Source organism: Hyaena hyaena, unplaced genomic scaffold (assembly GCF_003009895.1).
Source record: "Hyaena hyaena isolate Hyena2069 unplaced genomic scaffold, ASM300989v1 scaffold_359, whole genome shotgun sequence".
Lineage (NCBI taxonomy): Eukaryota > Metazoa > Chordata > Mammalia > Carnivora > Hyaenidae > Hyaena > Hyaena hyaena.
Genome location: NW_024080994.1, coordinates 663,787 through 682,543, shown reverse-complemented (window position 1 = coordinate 682,543; position 18,757 = coordinate 663,787). Strand labels below are relative to the sequence as shown.

Below are 18,757 nucleotides of genomic sequence, written 5' to 3'. Positions count from 1 at the left end.
GGTTTTACGCCAATACCATTCTGTTTTAATCACTACACTATAGCTTTGTAATTTTGTTTGTAATCAAGGAGTGAGATGCCTCCAGCTTTGTTCTTGTTTCTCAAGTTTGCTTTGGCTATGCAGTGTCTTTTACGGTTTTATACAAATTTTGGGATTATTTGTTCTATTTCTGTGAGAAATGTGATTGGAATTTTGATAGGAATTACATTGACTCTGTAGATTGCTTTAGGTAACAATACTAATTCTTCCAATCCATGAGCATGGAATACCTTTTCATTTGTTTGTATCTTCTTCAATTTCTTTAATTGATATCTTATAGTTTTCTGTGTACAAGTCTTTTACCTCCTTGGTTAAATTTATTTCTAGGTATTTATTCTTCCTTTATTTCTTTATTTCTTTTTTGGTATTTTATTCCTTTGTTGCAATTGTAAATGGGTTTGTTTTTTTAATTTCTCTTTCTAATGGTTTGTTGTTATTGCATAGAAACATAACAGATTTTTTGTGTATTGATCTCTGTGACTTTACTGAATTTGTTTATTCTAATAGTTTTTGGCAGTCTTTTAAGGTTTTCTATATATAAAATCATGTTGTTTGCGAATAGTGTGAGTTTTACTTCTTCCTTCCCAATTTGGATGTCTTTTTTTTTTTTTTTAAATAATATGGAGGACATTTTATTTTACTTTTAATTAATTAATTAACTAATTAACTTTTGAGATAGAGAGGGTGAGAGTGAGTGAGGGGCAGAGAGATAGAGGGAGAAAAGAGAATCACAAGCTAACAGCGCAGAGCCTAAAGCAGGGCTTGAGCTCACTGGAAGCAGGGCACTAGCTCACCCAAAGTGGGACTCAAGCTCTCACCCAATGCCCGGCTCAGGCACACCAACCACAAGATCACGGCCTGAGCCGAAACTGGATGCTTAACTGACTGAGCCACCCAGGCGCCCCATCTAATTTGGATGTCTTTTATTTCTTTTTCCTGCTTAATTGTTCTATCTAGGACTTCCAACACTGTGTTGAATAAAAGTGGCAAGGGTATACATCCTTATTTTGTTCCTGATCTTAGAGAAAAACTTTCCCGTTTTTACCACTGAATGTGATATTAGCTGTGGGCTTGTCATGCCCTTTAATATGTTAAAGCATGTTTCCTCAATACCCACTTTGCTGAGAGTTCTTATTATAAGTGGATGTTGTATTTTGTCAAATGTTTTTTCTTCATTTAATGAAATGACCATATGATTTTTAGCCATCACGATCCATTTTATCCTCATGATCCATCAGTTCGGTTTGCTAATATTTTGTTGAGGATTTCTGCATATGTTCAATACTCCGGATTTTTAATAAGCATAGATATGAAATGAATAGCTTTTTAAATTTTGGCATTGATTATTCCCATTGCAGACTTTTGAGAGGATGCAACGGGAGCTAAATATGCTTATTTAGTTAATAAACTCTCTTTTTGAAGTATTGACCATGTTATAGCTTACTCCATTTTTAGAGTTTCCTATATTTTAAGACTACTGGTTGAACTCTATCTAGAATGTTCAAAACAAAATGAAGCATGGTAATTTTGCAACACCAAAGAAGCCATATTTACATTATAGAAGTATCTTGGAGGATTTAGTAATTCATAATATCCTTGACCTGTGGGAGTTGGTAGGAAGGATAAAATAGTGGAAGCAGTTACATTCTGGAAGTTTTCTCCTACTTTACTCCATTCGGAGTTGAGTTTCAGTGGTAATAACTATAAAGAACATTTTTAAGTTCAAAGTTATTTTGGTTAACTGAAAAGACTATTTTTATCCACTTACTGTCTAGTTCAATTATTCAATAGATTTTGAACTCAAAATACCATTATTGAAAGCAGAAAGGGAGAGTTGTCAAGTATGTATGTCCTTTATATAGGTAATATAGCTAACGTACCAGTCTCCAAATACTTTGGCGTTATGCAAAAACCTTCAGGGATCAGTAAACTAGGTTTACCTAGATAAACTTGATAAAATCACTAGCCAGTTGTGCAAGCTTGGAAAAATAATTTTGGCTTTTTGGAACTATGTTTCATCATTTCCAAAACAAGAACACTGAGTTAGACTGGGTTGTTTTTTGACCTACTTCCCCATGAGAGGACCTCAGTTTAGCAGTTGTCTTGGAAATCCTAGCTGGGAACCTCTAATTAGCTTATGTAGTCAATTTGAGGACAAATGCACAATGTCTGTTAGATGTTAGACTGGCACCATGGAATTGCCAATGTTTCCTTCAAATTCTAATATTCTATGATCCTATGACTTATTTGATAACTATCCTTCAATCATCATCAATAACGAGTAATTATTATAGCTATTATTTCACCATACTGGGCTAGGCAAGGTGGGGGGGATACCAAAAGGTTTAAAAAACTCCTCTTCAATCTGGCTGGGAAGATAGGCTACATAGATAAAATTAAGGAAGCAGGGTGATGTGTACTGGGTGGTGCTGATAACTCAGGGCCGGAGTGTTTAGGAAGGCCTTTACAGACAGGACTTGAGAAAGGTTAACAAGGTAGAAGAAGGTGGACTCATGGGAAAAAGTGATAAAATCTTTCCGGGTAAGATAAATGGAGTCATCATAAACACGGGAACAGAAATATTCAATGCCTGTCTTGGAAGAATAAGCCGGATAGTTTGGCTGGAAAGAATTGCATTATTATTTAATGAGTCTTTAATCCCAAATTGTGTATAGCAGCTTAGCTGTTATTTTAGCAAATGTGGTAGCTATTATTGCTATATTTAGCCAGCCTGTGGTACATCAGACTGTCCAACTGTTTACAATTACTTTTATTAACCCTAGGGAAATTATTGACGTGTCTCAGAATCTAACATTGACACAGTGGAACAATCGGCAAATATTTACTTAATCCATATAGTATGAGAGTCTTTATGAGGCATAAAGCTAGACTGGAAAGGTTCTAGCCCTAGGGGAGCATACTAGTTGGTGTTGTAGAATGCCCTCGAGGAAAAAAACAAAATAAAATATAAGATGATACTGCCAATTTAGCACTTTAAAAAATAAACCTTCAAGCAGCCTATACTTACAAAAAATGATCTTATTCATACTTATGATGAGAATGAATCACTGATGAATCTAAATCTCTATCTCTAGTCCAGGTCGCTTCTTATCCCCATTAAGTTCTAAGACAGGATTTCCTTTCTTTTTCACTCTGCAGATCTCTACATGGTGTCCTATAGCATACCAAACTTTAAGTTCCAATAGAATACATAATCTTCTCTCATATTAGTTAATTTTAATTAAAAAATAAAATAAAATGTCCTCCATGTTATTAAAAACACCATCTCTCTCCAAACAAAATATAACAATAGTAGAAACCACATTCATTGCCACTAGTATCACAAAAAGCGAGCCACCAAAAAAACTCCAAAGCAAGCAAAACCATCCTTTCCTTGGTAATTCCCACATCAGTGAATGGCACTTATTTCCAACAACCCAGTTGCAGGATCAGAAACTTTGGGCCCTGGAAGAAGGGCACGTTGAGATGGGGGAAGATTTAATACGTAAAGGGGTAGGGATAAGAGACTGTTATGAGGCCAAGGGCTGTGTCTGTCTTCATTACTGTATTTCTACTGTCCCTGGCACTTAATAACTGTCCTATAAATATTTGTTAAATTGAGGTGAAACTTGCCTGATAGTGGACACTATTGCTTTACCAAAAGGGAGGAATATATTAATATTCATTCTTTTGCTTTTTCTAGATAGTATAAAGCTTGACCCACAGATTCTTGAATTGTTGCTATTTAGTGCTTTGGTTCAGTTTCCTCAGGGGCTGAATAGAGGTCTGAGAGCTAGCTTCAAAACCGAACCAGTATTTACAATCTAACTTCTGAGGGAAATTGTCCTTAGTATTTTAAGCAGCCAATTTATAAAGCTACTTTTGGAACACACTTGTTCGAAAATTGAGGATTCTCTGTTCCATATGATAAATGCTAAGTGAATATTTCAGATGCTAGTCACTTAATTGGGTGCTAGGGAGGCCAAGATTGCTTCCAGGGGGGTAGGTAAGAGAACTTCTCAAGATGGAAGATTTATACAGAACCTTAAGAGTGGGCAGGAGTTGGAAAGACAGAGAGAAGGAAGAAAGGCCTTCTAGATGAGAGAAAAATTATGAACAAAAGCAAGAATAAAAAGGGTACAGAGGGATAGTGGGTAAATGTCTGAGTAGAGAAGTATCAGAGATATATAAAAAGAATGTTACTGCAAGTGCAGCATTTTTAGGAAGATTAATTGGTGGCTATCTGTGGCATGATCTGGAGCTGAGACAGACTGGAAATGTGGAAATCAATTAAGAGTCTATTTCATAAATTTCATGAGAAAATGGCCTAACCCAGAGTGGCAGTGGGTATGCAAAGAACATGCAAAAAGATAACAGTAAATGAATGCTATTTTGTTATTTCACAGAGCAGAAATTATTTTCTAGGCTTTCTGATTTATAACAAATATATAAATGACAATAAGATATTCCCTCAAATACATCATTGTAAGGCCTTCTATTGTTTTTCTTGAAGGCAGTTTTTGTTTATATAAAAGTCATATTAATGATATATAATTATACTGATAGAGTAACTAATTGAATTTTTCATTGTAAAAAAAGGGCACACTGACACTTCTATTTCCAGAAAAATTGGGGATTAAACAACCTGAAAACATCTCTCATAAACCATCTGAAATCAGGGTAAAATAAAACATCCCCATACACCAAAAGTGAAGACTGAATTGAGAGCCAAAACAGGGTGGTGGAAGATAATGCTATGATTGTCCTGGAGAGTTTATTGGTCTTGTTAGCGTAGAGCCTTGGGTTTGTTTCCCATGCAAGAACACGAGAGGCCTTGGGCCAATGTTAAGTTAGACATCCCCACAATGCTCAAGCCCCCAAAGGTTGTGGCCTCAGAGAAAGGGCAAGCTAGCAAAAATCAACCAACACAAGGAGGCAACCAGCAGCTGGACGATTTTCATTTGTATTCTGGGTGGACTAAAGTCATATCCACTTCAAATTTGTAACCACAAGTCCTCAATAGATTTGTCATTTGAATTTACACTATCTGTAGAGGCCCAGGAACTCTCCCACACTGAGAAATCAACCAAAAAATAATGAGGTGTAGGCTATGCTGGTATTACTTCTGAAGTGCTTGGTAGAAGCAAATGAAAAACCTTTCTGGAGGGGTATACTTTTAATCATACTTGCACATAATTTCCACAGAGAAAGATTCACAGATTAAAATCACAGAATACACAGGGAAATAATCTACTATGAGTGAAGGTCAGCAAATATACCATATGGCATGATTAGACCCCAAGAAGTTCAATTAATGGAAAAATTGGTTAGATAGTACAAAATATCTGATTTATACAACTATAGACTTCAAAGAAGAGATTAAGAACATAAGAAAAGAACAAGTTGTTAAATTTGTAAAAAGTATTTTGGGGCCTCATGCTGGGAAGATTGCTGGGAGAAGGGAGCTATTTGGGCATAAGCAGGGCTAAGACTGACGGTTAGGAGCTGTCAGCATTACAAATCATGATGCCCAGGGAACTGGTATGAACTTTCATCCTAATTGATTCGTGCCTATATTAAAAACGTCAGATATCTGGGGTGAGGCCTTATGGCAGGGATCTCTATGAAATGGTGATAATTTAAGTGAAATAGTGAAAGAAAAGTGGCTGTGAGACTTCTGTCCAGTTGGAAGCAAGATCCCAGCAGAAGGGTAATGATGGTGTGGGAGGGTGTCAAGGTTAGCTGCTGACAAGGACTAGGGTGACTGTCAAGACCCCAGTCAAAAGGGCTTGAGGTTAGGGGCGCCTGGGTGGCTCAGTTGGGTGAGCGTCCCACTTCAGCTCAGGTCATGATCTCGTGGTTTAAGCCCCTCAGGGGGCTCGCTGCTGTCAGTGAAGAGCCTGGATCCTCTTTCCCACTTCTTCTCTGCTTCTCCCCTGTTCATGCCCTCTCTCTCTCAAAAATAAATTGAAAACATTAAAAAAGAAAAAAAGGGCTTGAGTTTAGGACCAGATGTATATCTAGGAGAAAAATGGATTACCAAATAAATTGGGAAAGAAGTCCTATAATGCAGATTAGGCATGCATGAAGAATATAGGGAGCAGGGAAGATGAAGGTCAGGGTTTGAAGTATAGGTGCCCTGGATGCCAGACTTAGAATAACAAGACTAATTCCAGACCCAATGTACGATAGGAGTAAGGTTTCCAATGTGTTACCAGGTTTGGTTCAGACTTGGTCAGAACTGGAGCAAATTTAGGACCTGAAACTGGGTGAGGTTCCATGAGGCAGGCACTGATAAATCTGACTGTATCTATCTATCTATCTATCTATCTATCTATCTATCTGCATTATTATTTGATAATCAAGCAATTGTCATCCTCTATACTAGAAAATGTCATGCAAAAGATTTTTTATTACTTTATATGACTTCTATTTAAATGAATGCAACATCTCAATGAACAGATTTATGATAAACCCATCCAATTCTTTGCTATCTATCTCCCACTGTCATTATAATTTCTTCTAAAGTTTCATGGAGAGAAGCACTTTCTCCTGTGCTGACAGAGTACTTCTTTTTTTTTTTTTTTTTTTTTTACAAATAGTTTATTGTCAAATTAGTTTCTACGTAACACTCAGTGCTCATCCCCAAAGTGCCCTCCTCCATGCCCATCCCCCCCTCCCCCCCACATCCATCAGTCCTCAGTTTTTGTCAGCATTCAAGAGTCTCTCATGGTTTGCCTCTCTCCCTTTCCCCCACCATTTCCGCCCTTCTTCTCCCCCTTGTTCCTCCGTCAAGTTCCTCCTAATCCTCCTATACGTGCAAACATATGATATTGCTGACAGAGTACTTCTTGAGGAGAGACTTTTCAGTAAAAAATTTCAATTAAAAATTTCATTTAGAGTGTTTGGAATGTTTAAGATGTTTTGTTTGAGACATAGAATCCCATTCAGCCTTGTCCCCACCCTGCCCGCCAGGCTGTTACTCACCTATAGGGTTAGTCTGGAAAGGCCCTGGCAGGAGCTCCTCCTTTCTGGAAAGAGCCTGCAGCTTCTGGACTCCTAGGGTTGGGGATTTGCTTCTGAGAACTACAGAGTCTTTCCGATCCTTAGTCAGACCTCTTGGGAACTGTGCTGCCAGATTGCCTGTGAGTTTCCAGAAACTCCTGGGCCTTTTGACTCAAATGGCTCCTTGTTCTCCCTCCTGCTTTCCACAGAGCCCCTCTCTTCCTCAGCACACCCTTCCATGGTCTCCAGCTCTTGGCGCCTGCTTTAGAGTGGCTTTCAGTATGCTGTTCAGTGACATGCTAGTGACAACACTAGCAGTACTTTGTGGCAATTGTCCAAAGTTGAAAGGTCTGTTTCCTGTAAAATAAAAATAAAGTTCCTAGATTCTGTGTTTGACTTTGAGGGCAGAGAGGAGGCGAAGGAAAGCTGGTTTATGGAGTGGTCTAAAATTCCAAAGTGTATTACAAGATGCATCTCATCTTGAGAAACTCTTTTGGAGAGATTGGTTAAGGAAACTTTAGGTTAGTTGGAAAAAGAAAAGTGTAGAAATCTGCACACCGTTCTCTATTATGGAAGCTCATAATTCTTAGGAGCATGTTTATAGTTCTAAGAAGTTTTAATTTTTTTTAATGTTTTATTTATTTCTGGGAGAGAGAGAGATAGCGTGAGCAGGGGAGGGTCAGAGAGAGAGGGAGGTACAGAATCTGAAACAGTCCCCAGGCTCTGAGCTAGCTGTCAGCACAGAGCCCGATGCAGGGCTCGAACCCACAAATTGTGAGATCATGACCTGAGCCGAAGTTGGATGCTTAACTGACTGAGCCACCCAGGCGTCCCTATAATTCTAAGATGTCTTATAGTAAAGAAACTTATTTAATTTGGATTAATTAGTGTTTTCTAGACTTTTTGATCTCCATAATATTTTTAATTATAATTTTTAATGTTTATTTATCTTTGAGAGAGACAGAGAGAAAGAGAGAGAGAGAGAGAGAGACAGACAGACAGAGACAGAGCATGAGAGGAAGAGGGGCAGAGAGAGAGAGAGGGAGACACAGAATCTGAAGTAGGCTCTAGGCTCTGAGCTGTCAGTACAGAGCCGGATGCGGAGCTGGAACTCACCCACCCATGAGATCATGACCTGAGCCAAAATCAAGAGTGGGATACCTAACAGACTGAGTCACCCATAAAGTACTTTTTAAATTCTGCTTTTTTTACTTAACATAGCATCATTCATATTCTCCAGATTGTTATATTCACACATATTATTTATAGCTTCAGAAGGAATATATCCTTGTTAGCCAGCTCTGGAAGGGCAATATATTCACAATGGGATAAGACCATTGTGTAAGTGGTTTTCTTTTTTGTTTCGAAAACCTGCAAGTTGGGGTGCTTAGGTGGCTCTGTGCTAAGTGTCTGACTTTGGCTCAGGTCATGATCTCATGGTTTGTGAGTTTGAGCTCTGCATTGGGCTCTGGGCTGACAGTGCAGAGCCTGCTTCTCTCTCTCTCTCTCTCTCTCTCTCTCAAAAAGAAATAAATAAACTTAAAAAAAAAAAAACCCTGCAAGTTTATTGCTGTAGTGATTTAGGGTTAAGTTAGCTCACTACATTTATGTGAAAGTAACTACTTTCATAATATATATAATAATATAATAAATATCTATATAAATAATAAACATAATAATTCTGTTGAAGGCATCCTCAGCTTTTCCTCTTAGTTAACACAATCATCTGAATTTCTCTCCCCCTCCCCAACTCTAGGGGAGGTAGTCAAGGCATCATTACATTTTATGACCCCATTTATGGAAATGAAACATATTAAAGAGCTTAAGTGACTTTGTAGTTTTAAAACCAGTAGTAGCCCCACTACAGCACTCTTGATTCTTCTTTGTGGACTGTGGTACTATGGCATTGGTTTGCCTGGCATCTTTTCTTTCATTTTCCTTTGTAACAGATTCTAGTCCTCTTTTGCCTGGTCTATCATGGAACCCATTCACTTGCACAAAGTATTTCATTCAGAGGTGACAACATCCAAGTGATTATAATTCTTCTCTGGGATTATTAATTTATGGAAGTCGGGGCTGCCAATGTAAGAAGATGTGAAATTGGTGCTATCTGGGCAGCTATTTGTCCTGTCAGCTGGGAGAAGGTGTGTCTTCAGCTAAAAAGAATAACGCTGAACAGATATGAGAAGTGGAAGGAGAGACACAGAGCTGATATCTTGGTTCCTAGAACTTTTCATTCAGTTTTGTGAATTACTCTGGTGTATTTTCCACTACTATGAGGCAATAAACTTAAACTTGCTTAGCTAGGTTTAATTGTGTCTTTGTAACTTGCCGCCAGGAAAGTCTTAATTAATTTAGTTCCTGTAATGGTAGATAAGACATTTATCAACGACCAGTGAAAAGCACCCTCACTAGATATGGTTAAAAGACTCAGTTCCCAATAAAAACATAAGGCTATGAAAATGAGACAACTTGGGGCGCCTGGGTGGCTTAGTCGGTTAAGCGTCGGACTTTCGCTTAGGTCATGATCTCGCGGTTCGTGGGTTCGAGCCCCGCGTCGGGCTTTGTGCTGACTGCCAGCTTAGAGCCTGGAGCCTGTTTCAGTCTGTGACTCCCTCTNAGAGCCTGGAGCCTGTTTCAGTCTGTGACTCCCTCTCTCTCTGACCCTCCCCTGCTCACGCTGTCTCTCTCTCTCTCTCTCCTAGAAATAAATAAAACATAAAAAAAATTAAAAAAAAAAATAAAGAAAATGAGACAACGTACACATTCTGCCAAATTAGGCAGAAATTGGGCATTTTAATTTCTGTTGAAAACTGGGTAATATTTGAAGAATCTAGGCCCACTGTAATCAATAGTGTAGGTATTTCCCAAAGTGTAGTGTTGTAGTCAATATGCCTGTAGTTCATTTGAGGGTGTGCTAGCCTAAAATGCAAGAGGCTGGGATCAGAAAGTGAGAAAATGGTAAGAACTTAGTTCAAGATCAATCATGATTTCTTAGGAATTAAGCAAAATGGATGAAAGAAGAGTTGAGAGATATAAGGACGAATGGCTGCCACATTTCCATACCCTTTAAAAAATATCTTTGCAAACCTAATATGTTAGATCGCTTGTAGTTGTCTACAGTTCCGTTATTTTTATTTTTTAAAAAATATTTATTTACTTTTGAGAGAGAGAATGCAAGCAAGCATGGGGGAAGGGCAGAGAAAGATGAAGACAGAAGATCATGCCCTATGAGTGCAGAGATGGACATGGGGTTCAAACTCATGAATGGTGAAATTATGATCTGAGCTGCAGTTGATGCTTAACTGACTGAGCCACCTAGGTGCCCCTCCACTATTTTTAGGGAAGTAAAAACTATTAACAGATGAACAAAAAGTTCTGGGGTGCAACATGGTTACCTTAGTGTTTTTAATTGCATTTACACTTTATTTGGATTGATAGAATCATCCATAATTAATTCTGTTGGTGAGGGTAGGAGGATGGTCTAATTTGAATAAAAGGCCTGCATTTGTCATATCATTGTCAAATAAGTAATATAATCTTGAAGGGATCTCAGCCAAAACTTTATCTTGCAGGCATTTTTCAAAAAAGAAAATATTTACATTTAAAATATTAACATTCTGTCAGAGAAAAATGAAATGCAGATAAAATGCCTTAGGATTTCAATGTTAATAAAGTATATATTCATCACAATAGCTGTATATTTCCTATTCAATATAGTAATGCAAAATCTAGATCCGAGACATGGAAATATTCTCATGATGGAACAGTTTTGCAAGAAAAGTGATTTCATTAGGGCAAACGATGTTAATAGCATGCGTTAATATTTTATTTTAAATAATTGTGTGATTATCCTTTTAGTAACATATGGGTTCCCTAGCACTTTTGTTTTATAGCCTCATCCTTAAAAATTCCAGTGGCTTGTTTTCTTGTATTTTCCTTAATTGTGACCTTAAACAGATCTTCAGTTTTAAATCTGCCAGTTGTTCTAATACAGATGCATAAATACATTTTCTCCAGTTGGTTATTTATTCAAAGACAGCTTGTTTGTGGATACCGTCAGGCCATCTGCATTTTATTGGATCTAATTTTTAGTAATAAAGACCTCCCACATTATAGATTCTTTCCAGTCTAAATTAGCCTGTGTGGGAAGCCAAAGAACCATCAGTCAGGGAGAAAAAGTGAATCCATATGGCGCTGATGAGTCTGTTTCCCTGACTACAATGATGAAAGGGGTTGAATATAGACAGTGCCCCCAGCAGATCCCTGTTTCTTCCTCAAAAGTTTGCTTGGGATCAGTCCCATCTCAGTATCTTTGAGCCAGTCTGGTTCATCCATGCATCAAGCCATAGACACCTAACTGAAATTTTGAGGGCACATTCTCCTTTGCCTTTAATTTTGCTCTATTTCTCTTGCATGTATGCCCAGTCCCTGGCTCTTGCAATTCTCCTTCCATTTTGGGGCTCAGCTTTGCCTTTCGGACTTGCTGGATTTTGGATTCCCTGGTCCAATACTAAGGACTTTGGTTCATGTTTTCACATAATCTCTATGACATGGAGAAATCTTAAAAAAAAAAATCTGCATGTGTCAAAAAGTAGTCAAAAGGGGCATCTTGGTGGCTCAGTCAGTTGAGTGTCTGACTGTGGCTCAGGTCATGATCTCACGGTTTATGAGTTGGAGCCCCACATCTGGCTTGCTGCTGTCAGCCTGTCAACGCAGAGTCTGCTTTGATACTCTGTCCCTGTCTCTTTCTGCCCCTCCTCCACCCATGCTCTCTCAAAAAATAAATAAAATGTTAACAAAAAAAAAAGTAGTCAAAAATTTTATTCCTGCTTTTAAAAAGTGACAAACCAAACTTGGTAATAGAACTTGAATAGGGGGCAGATCTTTACTTTTACAAGTTATACTACTTCACTGTGTAGAGAAACAGAGAGGAGTTGGAGCTTTTCTTTCAATTGACACCCAATATCTGGAACAGTTCATTTCTCCTGGTCATTTTTACCCATGGGCATAGTATATTCTTTACTATCAGTGTTATCTCCCTTAGCACAAACCGAAAAAACCCTATTATTTCAGTCTCTCATCAACTCTGAATCTCTGCCAATGAGGAGATACTGTGTCTTCAAACACTGCTATGTTATGTTGATTTAAGTTTTGGGGTGAGTTTAAATTTAACAAGTTTCCTAGTTTCAGGGTGAGGCAAACTGATGATTTATCCTTAAAAATCTTATTATTTAGTGTAGTGGGTAGGATTGTGTCTTCCCTCTCTCAAAGAGAAGAAAAACAATGCTGCTATGTTCAAGTTTCTAACGTCTGGTACCTGTGAATATGACCTTATTTGGAAATAGAGTCTTTGCAGATGAAATAAAGTTAATATGAGGCTATACTGGATTCGTTTTAGACTCAAATCCAATGACTGGTGGCCTTATAAGAAGAGGGACATTTGGACATGAACATACTTCATACCCTGTGATGATGAAGGCAGAGATTCCAGTGATGTGTCTATAAGCCAAGGAAGACCAAAGATGGTTGGCAAACGCCAGAAGCTACAAAGAGGTAGGGAAGGCTTTTTCCTGGAGTATTGAGAGAAAGCACGGCCCTGTGGACACCTTGGCTTTGGATATCTAGCCTCTAAAACTGGGAGAGAATAAAATTGTTGTTTTAAGCCATTTAGTTTGTGGTAACCTGTTATGAATTTCTCATCAGTGAAAGGGGGCTTTGGCTCACCAGATGATCTCTGAAGTCAGTTTCACTTGTAATACTTTATGCCTCCAAATCTGTAACATATTCTGATGTTTCCTTAATTGTCTAGCTTGTTTAAACTGTATAGAAAGTCATTTATGGATTTAACGTCTCTTCCTCTTCCGGTCCCTCTCACCCACCTCCAAAAGGGAGAAGTGTGTGAAACTAGAGTATTGTATTCTGCAGGAGAAGCTTCATTTCAGGTGTACGGAGTTGAAGGGCAAACTATCTCTCAGCTTAGGTGTTAGTCAAATCTCCTCTTTGGCAAGCATGTTTGAATAAAAGAATAAGCACTGATGTCTGTCCATGGACTTATCAACCTAGCAGTATAGTGGAATAGAGGAAATTTAACGTGGATTTGAATCTGGGCCTCATCATACTCCCTGAGTAGGCAGTTTAAACTCTCTAAATCTGTTTCCTTACTCTTAAAATAGCTATAACAATACCAGCTTTATCGGGTTTGTTGAGAAGCTGACATGAAACAGAATGCTGTTTATACATTTTTTAAAGTGGCTGGTGTGATGCACGTAACAACGTTACTTGCTTACAAAACTCTCGCTTACAGAAAGGATAGTGAAAGCATCCGGGATCCCCGTTCCCGAATTCCCCTTTTCCGCCGTCGGGAACCAAGCACCCAACCCTTCAGCGCGCTTGGCTGCCGCGGGTAGTTTTGCAGTAAGGAACCCGGCGCGCCGAGGGAGGGGGGCGGAGCGGCGCCGGCGGAAGCGCTCTCGCGCCACTGTCAGCTGCGCCGGAAGTTCCTGGCCGGGCCTGGCAGTAACCTTGGGGTCTTCACCTACTACGCCGTCGCCAGGGTGGGCTGCGCGAGTCCCAGACTCAGCCGGGGCAGGCCTGGTAGCAGCTAGGTGACGCCGGGGTTGCCAAGCGGACGCCGACCGCCGTGGGGACCAGGAACCGCGGGCGCAGGACCGCCCAGCAGACATGTCTCTAGTGGCGGAAGCCTTCGTCTCGCAGATCGCAGGTAGCGCGTGTGGCCGCGGGCTGCGGGTGGAGGCGGGGGCGGCGCGGGACAGTCGCGGGGAGCAGCGTGCGGGTGAGGGCTGCAGCTCTGCCTCAGCCTTGCGGCATTAGATGCAGAACCCAGACCTGGGGATAGAGGCGGGCACGGAGTACCAGCCTCGTTTCACGGATGAGAAAACTGAGGAGGGGACACTTGGCCAAGGTCACCCAGCAGGGGCAGGAATACCGCCTTCTTTCTCCTGAGAGTACTTTGGTTCCCCTCCAGTTGGGTCAGGAAGGGCCAGGGTACGTGAACCATGTCGTGGGTTGGCATGAGGGGGCGTGGCTGCAGGGGCCAGGTATTATAAGGCTTCATTCAGTCTGAGAGTGGGGTTAGCCTTCCTCGTTGGACCTGAAGTTCTAGTTGATTGTCACTAACGAGTTGCCCTTGTTACATAATGCTATTGAAGGGCCACCGAAGTTCTTGCTTTCTCTCCCAGCAACACAGTATTGCCATTTGCTAGGTCTGTAGGATTCATCAAAAAGTCAATCTATAAATATTTTAATCTTTGCTATTTATTTGTTTATTTTTGAGAGAGAGAGAGGGCGAGCGAGCATGAGCAGGGGAGGGGCAAAGAGAGAGGGAGACACAGAATCAGAAGCAGGCTCCAGGCTCTGAGCTGTCAGCACAGAGCCCAACGCTGGGCTCGAACTCAGGAGCTGTGAGATCATGACCTGAGCAGAGGTCAGATGGTTAACTGACTGAGCCACCCAGGTGCCCCTACATATATTTTTTAGAAACACCTTTGATTTGATGGATTGAATGTAGTTGATGTAAATAGATTTATGTTTTCTCTTTTCGAGGTTCTTATTTACTGTAGTGAAAGAAATATTGTTGAGGAAGTGAGGAGACTAGACATAGGTATTGTAGGTGTGTATTGATGGGGTAGTTAATCTTTCAGTGGAGTTAATCTAACTTCCCAGCAGTATTTTCAACCTGAGTAAAGAGACAGTTACCAGGATAAATAGGCACATTTAAAGTGGAGTCATATCTTGGAAATGGAAAGAACTGAATGTGTCATAAAATTTGTAAAATGTTTTTTATTGCACTGCATTTGTGTGAACATACTTTTTTTCCTTTTTCACTTAAATACATTGATTTCTTGCAGAGAGGGAAGCTGTCACTAGATTACAAGCTTCATGAAAGTAGGGATCTACTTGTTTTGTCCCCCATTGTATCCTGAACACCTGTAGGTTGGTGCTTAATAGAATTTGTGACCCAAATGAGTGAATAATCTTAAGATTTCAAGCAATGATTATTTCTTTCTTTTTCTTTTTTTTTTTTTACCATTATGTTAAATAAAAAGTTAGATCATTGACCTAATTTCCATTTCTGGCATGTTAAAAAAAATCGACTATTTCATATTGTATGCTGATACTGGTATGCTGTACGCTTGTATCCCAATATGTGATTTCTTCTAAAGAAAAAATGATAAGTATCTTTTCATAAACTTTCAATGAGTTTGGAATTTTGTTTCAGTTAGTAAAATTTAAGAATTTCTAGGAATTTTAATCTGTCACCTTAGCTATTTGCAATGCTCTACTATTACTCTAGAAGGAGGCATTTAAAGATGGATAATTCAATAAATGGTGTTGGCACAGTTCCTAAGTCATAACACCACAAGAGTAAGTTCCAAATGAATTAAAGATTTAAATGTAACATAAGGACAAAAGCCAAATTGTAATAAAATAATTAGAAAATATAGGAGATAATTTCAATAATCTTGGGTAGCTGAGGAAGCCTACGCAAGACACAGGATCCAAAATCCTTGGGAGAAAAAAATTGGCAGATTTGATTGCAGAAAAATTTAAAAAGCTTTATGTGATAAAAGATGTAAGTTTTACAAACTAATGATAGTATCAGTAGAATCAAGGGTAAAGGATAGGAACAGGCAGTTCAGAAAAGAGAAATGCAAACGGACAATGAATGTATGAATAGATGCTCTCTGTCAATGAAAGTAGATAATTTTCCATCTCGTGAGATGCAGAAAAATGAAGATGGTAATTTCTAGTACTAACAAAGGCATGGGGGGAAAGCATCTACCCTCAAACTCTTGGTGAACCTATAAATTATTACATCTTGGGAACTTAATATAGCAATATTTATTAAAATACCATCCTTTGATCCAGAAACTTTTCAGGGAATAATTTATCTGATAAAAAAATATATATTATTTAAAGCAATATACAGCAATATTCATTATAGCATTAATTTCAATAGCCAAAATCCAGAAATGTCCTAACTGTATGCCAAATTATGGTATGCCCACATTATTGCAAATACTAGAAATGAAGAGACACACCTGTTAAATATATTGGCTTGAAATTTAAGATTATCTTAAATAAAATCAAGTTGTATAATATGTATACTGTATGAACCCCATTGTTAAATAAACACTATATAAACATGTATATGTTTATGTAAGCACAGAAAAACAGAATATTCAATTAATTTTAACTTGTAATTTCAGAGTTATAAGGGTAGGAGTTGGTGGAGGGTGGAGGAGCTACATTTTCAATTGTTTGAATTGTTACTGTGAGAATATTTTACTTGTGTAATTTAAACAAATTAAAAAAATTTAAAAGATTGTATTTGTGAGTAGTGAAATAAGGGTGACCAAAATTACGATTTATGTGAAACCCTGTGTTTGACTTGCAAGCGACTTTTAGGTGTGACTCAAATTCAACAATTATTGAGAATATTCTGTTTCTGGCAATAATATAGTTTTCGTGGAAAACATCAGCATCAAGAGCTTAGCAGTACATATCTGTATAATCCTATTATAAATACAATAAGTAGTTGTGAATCTGGTTTTGTAGTTGAGAGCTTTAATTTTTAGTGTATTTAATAGCATGCTTATTCTTCCTTTCAGTGGGTATGAGCCAACATACTGATACTTTTTTTTTTTAAATTTTTTATTGTCTTATGAGAGACAGAGACAGAGAGCGAGGGGTGGGGGGCAAGGACAGAGGGAGACACAGAATCTGAAGCAGGCTCCAGTCTCTGAGCTAGCTGTCAGCATAGATCCTACGTGGGGCTCGAACCCACGGACTGTGAGATCATGACCTGAGCTGAAGTCAGATGCTTAACGGACTGAGCCACCCAAGAGCCCCTGATACTTCTTTAAGAAATACTTAAAGGTGTCTTGCATCTATCTGTGATATTCTTGAGAGCCTTATTATTGTTTAAAATTAAAAAAAAAAATTTATTGGGGCGCCTGGGTGGCTTAGTCGGTTAAGCGTCCGACTTTCGCTTAGGTCATGATCTCGCAGTTCGTGGGTTTGAGCCCCGCGTCAGGCTCTGTGCTGACTGCCAGCTCAGAACCTGGGGCCTGTTTCAGAGTCTGTGTCTCCCTTTCTCTCTCTGACCCTCCCCTGCTCATGCTGTCTCTCTCTCTCTCCTAGAAATAAATAAAAATATTAAAAAAAAATGTTTATTTAGTTTGGAGAGGGGGGAGGGCAGGGAGGGGCAGAGAGAGAGGGAGACATAGAATCCGAAGCAGGCTTCAGGCTCTGAGCTGTCAGCACAGAGCCCGACGTGAGCCTTGAACCTCCCCTCCCAACTTTGAGATCATGACCTGAACCAAAGTGGGACTCCTAAATGACTGAGCCACTTAGGTGCCCTACTGTTATTTTCTTAAAATGCAAATATGACTCTCGTTTTTACATCTTCAATTTTAGTTCCATATTGTTAGGTGGAGTGAAGCATTTAAGACCTGTCATAAGTTAGTCCATCTCTTCAGCCTTATCTCTTGTCACTCTTAAATTCTCACCTTTCTGAACTATTTGTAGAGTTCATTCTTGGCATGTGTTGTCCTCTGCTTGAAATGCCTACTTTGCTTATGTAACTCTTGTTTGTCCCTTAAGACTCCGAGCACATTTTAACCTGTAAATCTATCTTATATTTTTTCCTGTCAAATGGGAACTACTCATTTTTCCCCTTTTTTTCTGATAATAATTATGATACATGGGCTTCTAGACAATGAAATAATCCAAACGAATATGAAGAATGAAGTAAAAATCACCTAAAATTGTAACACCCAGATTAAGACTTTAAAGTTTCACCCTCATCATTAAAACTTTGGTGAGGAGAGCTATCTTCTTTTCTGCTCCTAAATTAAAAAAACAAATGAAACATAAATTATAGAATATACATACTTTTTTGTAACCTGTTTTGTCATATTATTGTTGAGATCTGGTTCCACGTCTGCAAATGGAATTATTCATCATCATTTCCAGTGGTTATATAGTACTTCATGAAGAAATCATAACTTATCCATTCTTATTTTGGTTGGTAGTTAGGGTGTTGTATTAGTTCAGCCAGAGAAGCAGAAGCTGTGGGATTTTGATCTCTAGCTCTGCCTTTGGCTTTAGCTCTAAGCTTTATGTTTGTGTGTCTACACACACACGCATGCATACACACACACGGAATTGGCTTATGCTGTGGTGGGGGTGGGCCAACTGAGGACCATGTTCACAAGGCAGATAGCCAGGAATGGGAGATCTAGGAAGAAGAAAGGGCACATGCAGCAGCGGCTGCTTGCAGTGTCTGAACCCATAGGCCCTCTCTTTAAAGACTTCCAGCCGATTAAATCGGGCCCACCCAAGATGATATCCCCCCCCTTTTTTTTTTTTTAATTTCTAAACATTCATTTTTGAGAGACAGAGACAGAGCATGGGTGTGGGAGGGGCAGACACACACACACACACACACACACACACACACACACACACACACACAGAATCCAAAGCACAGAGCCTGACGTGGGGCTGGAACCCATGAACTGTGAGATCGTGACCTGACCTGAAGTCGGACACTTAACTGACTGAGCCACCAGGCACCCCATTCCCCTTTTAATTAATGTAAAGTTAATCTCATTAGGGACTTTGTTATCTGCAAAATCCCTTCACAGCAGCATGTAATTTAGTGTTCAGCTAACTGGGAGAAGGA

General features: G+C 39.2%; 1 protein-coding gene across 1 annotated transcript in view; it reads left to right on the top strand.

The window, feature by feature from the left end:
• The first annotated feature begins 13,541 nt into the window (after positions 1-13,541).
• Positions 13,542-18,757, top strand: part of MTX2 (metaxin 2) — a 68,973-nt gene continuing 63,757 nt past the window's right edge. The window contains exon 1 of the mRNA XM_039250123.1: positions 13,542-13,768. Within this exon, the coding sequence (XP_039106054.1) occupies positions 13,729-13,768 (40 nt within the window). The 5' untranslated portion in view covers positions 13,542-13,728. The remainder of the gene's footprint in view (positions 13,769-18,757) is intronic.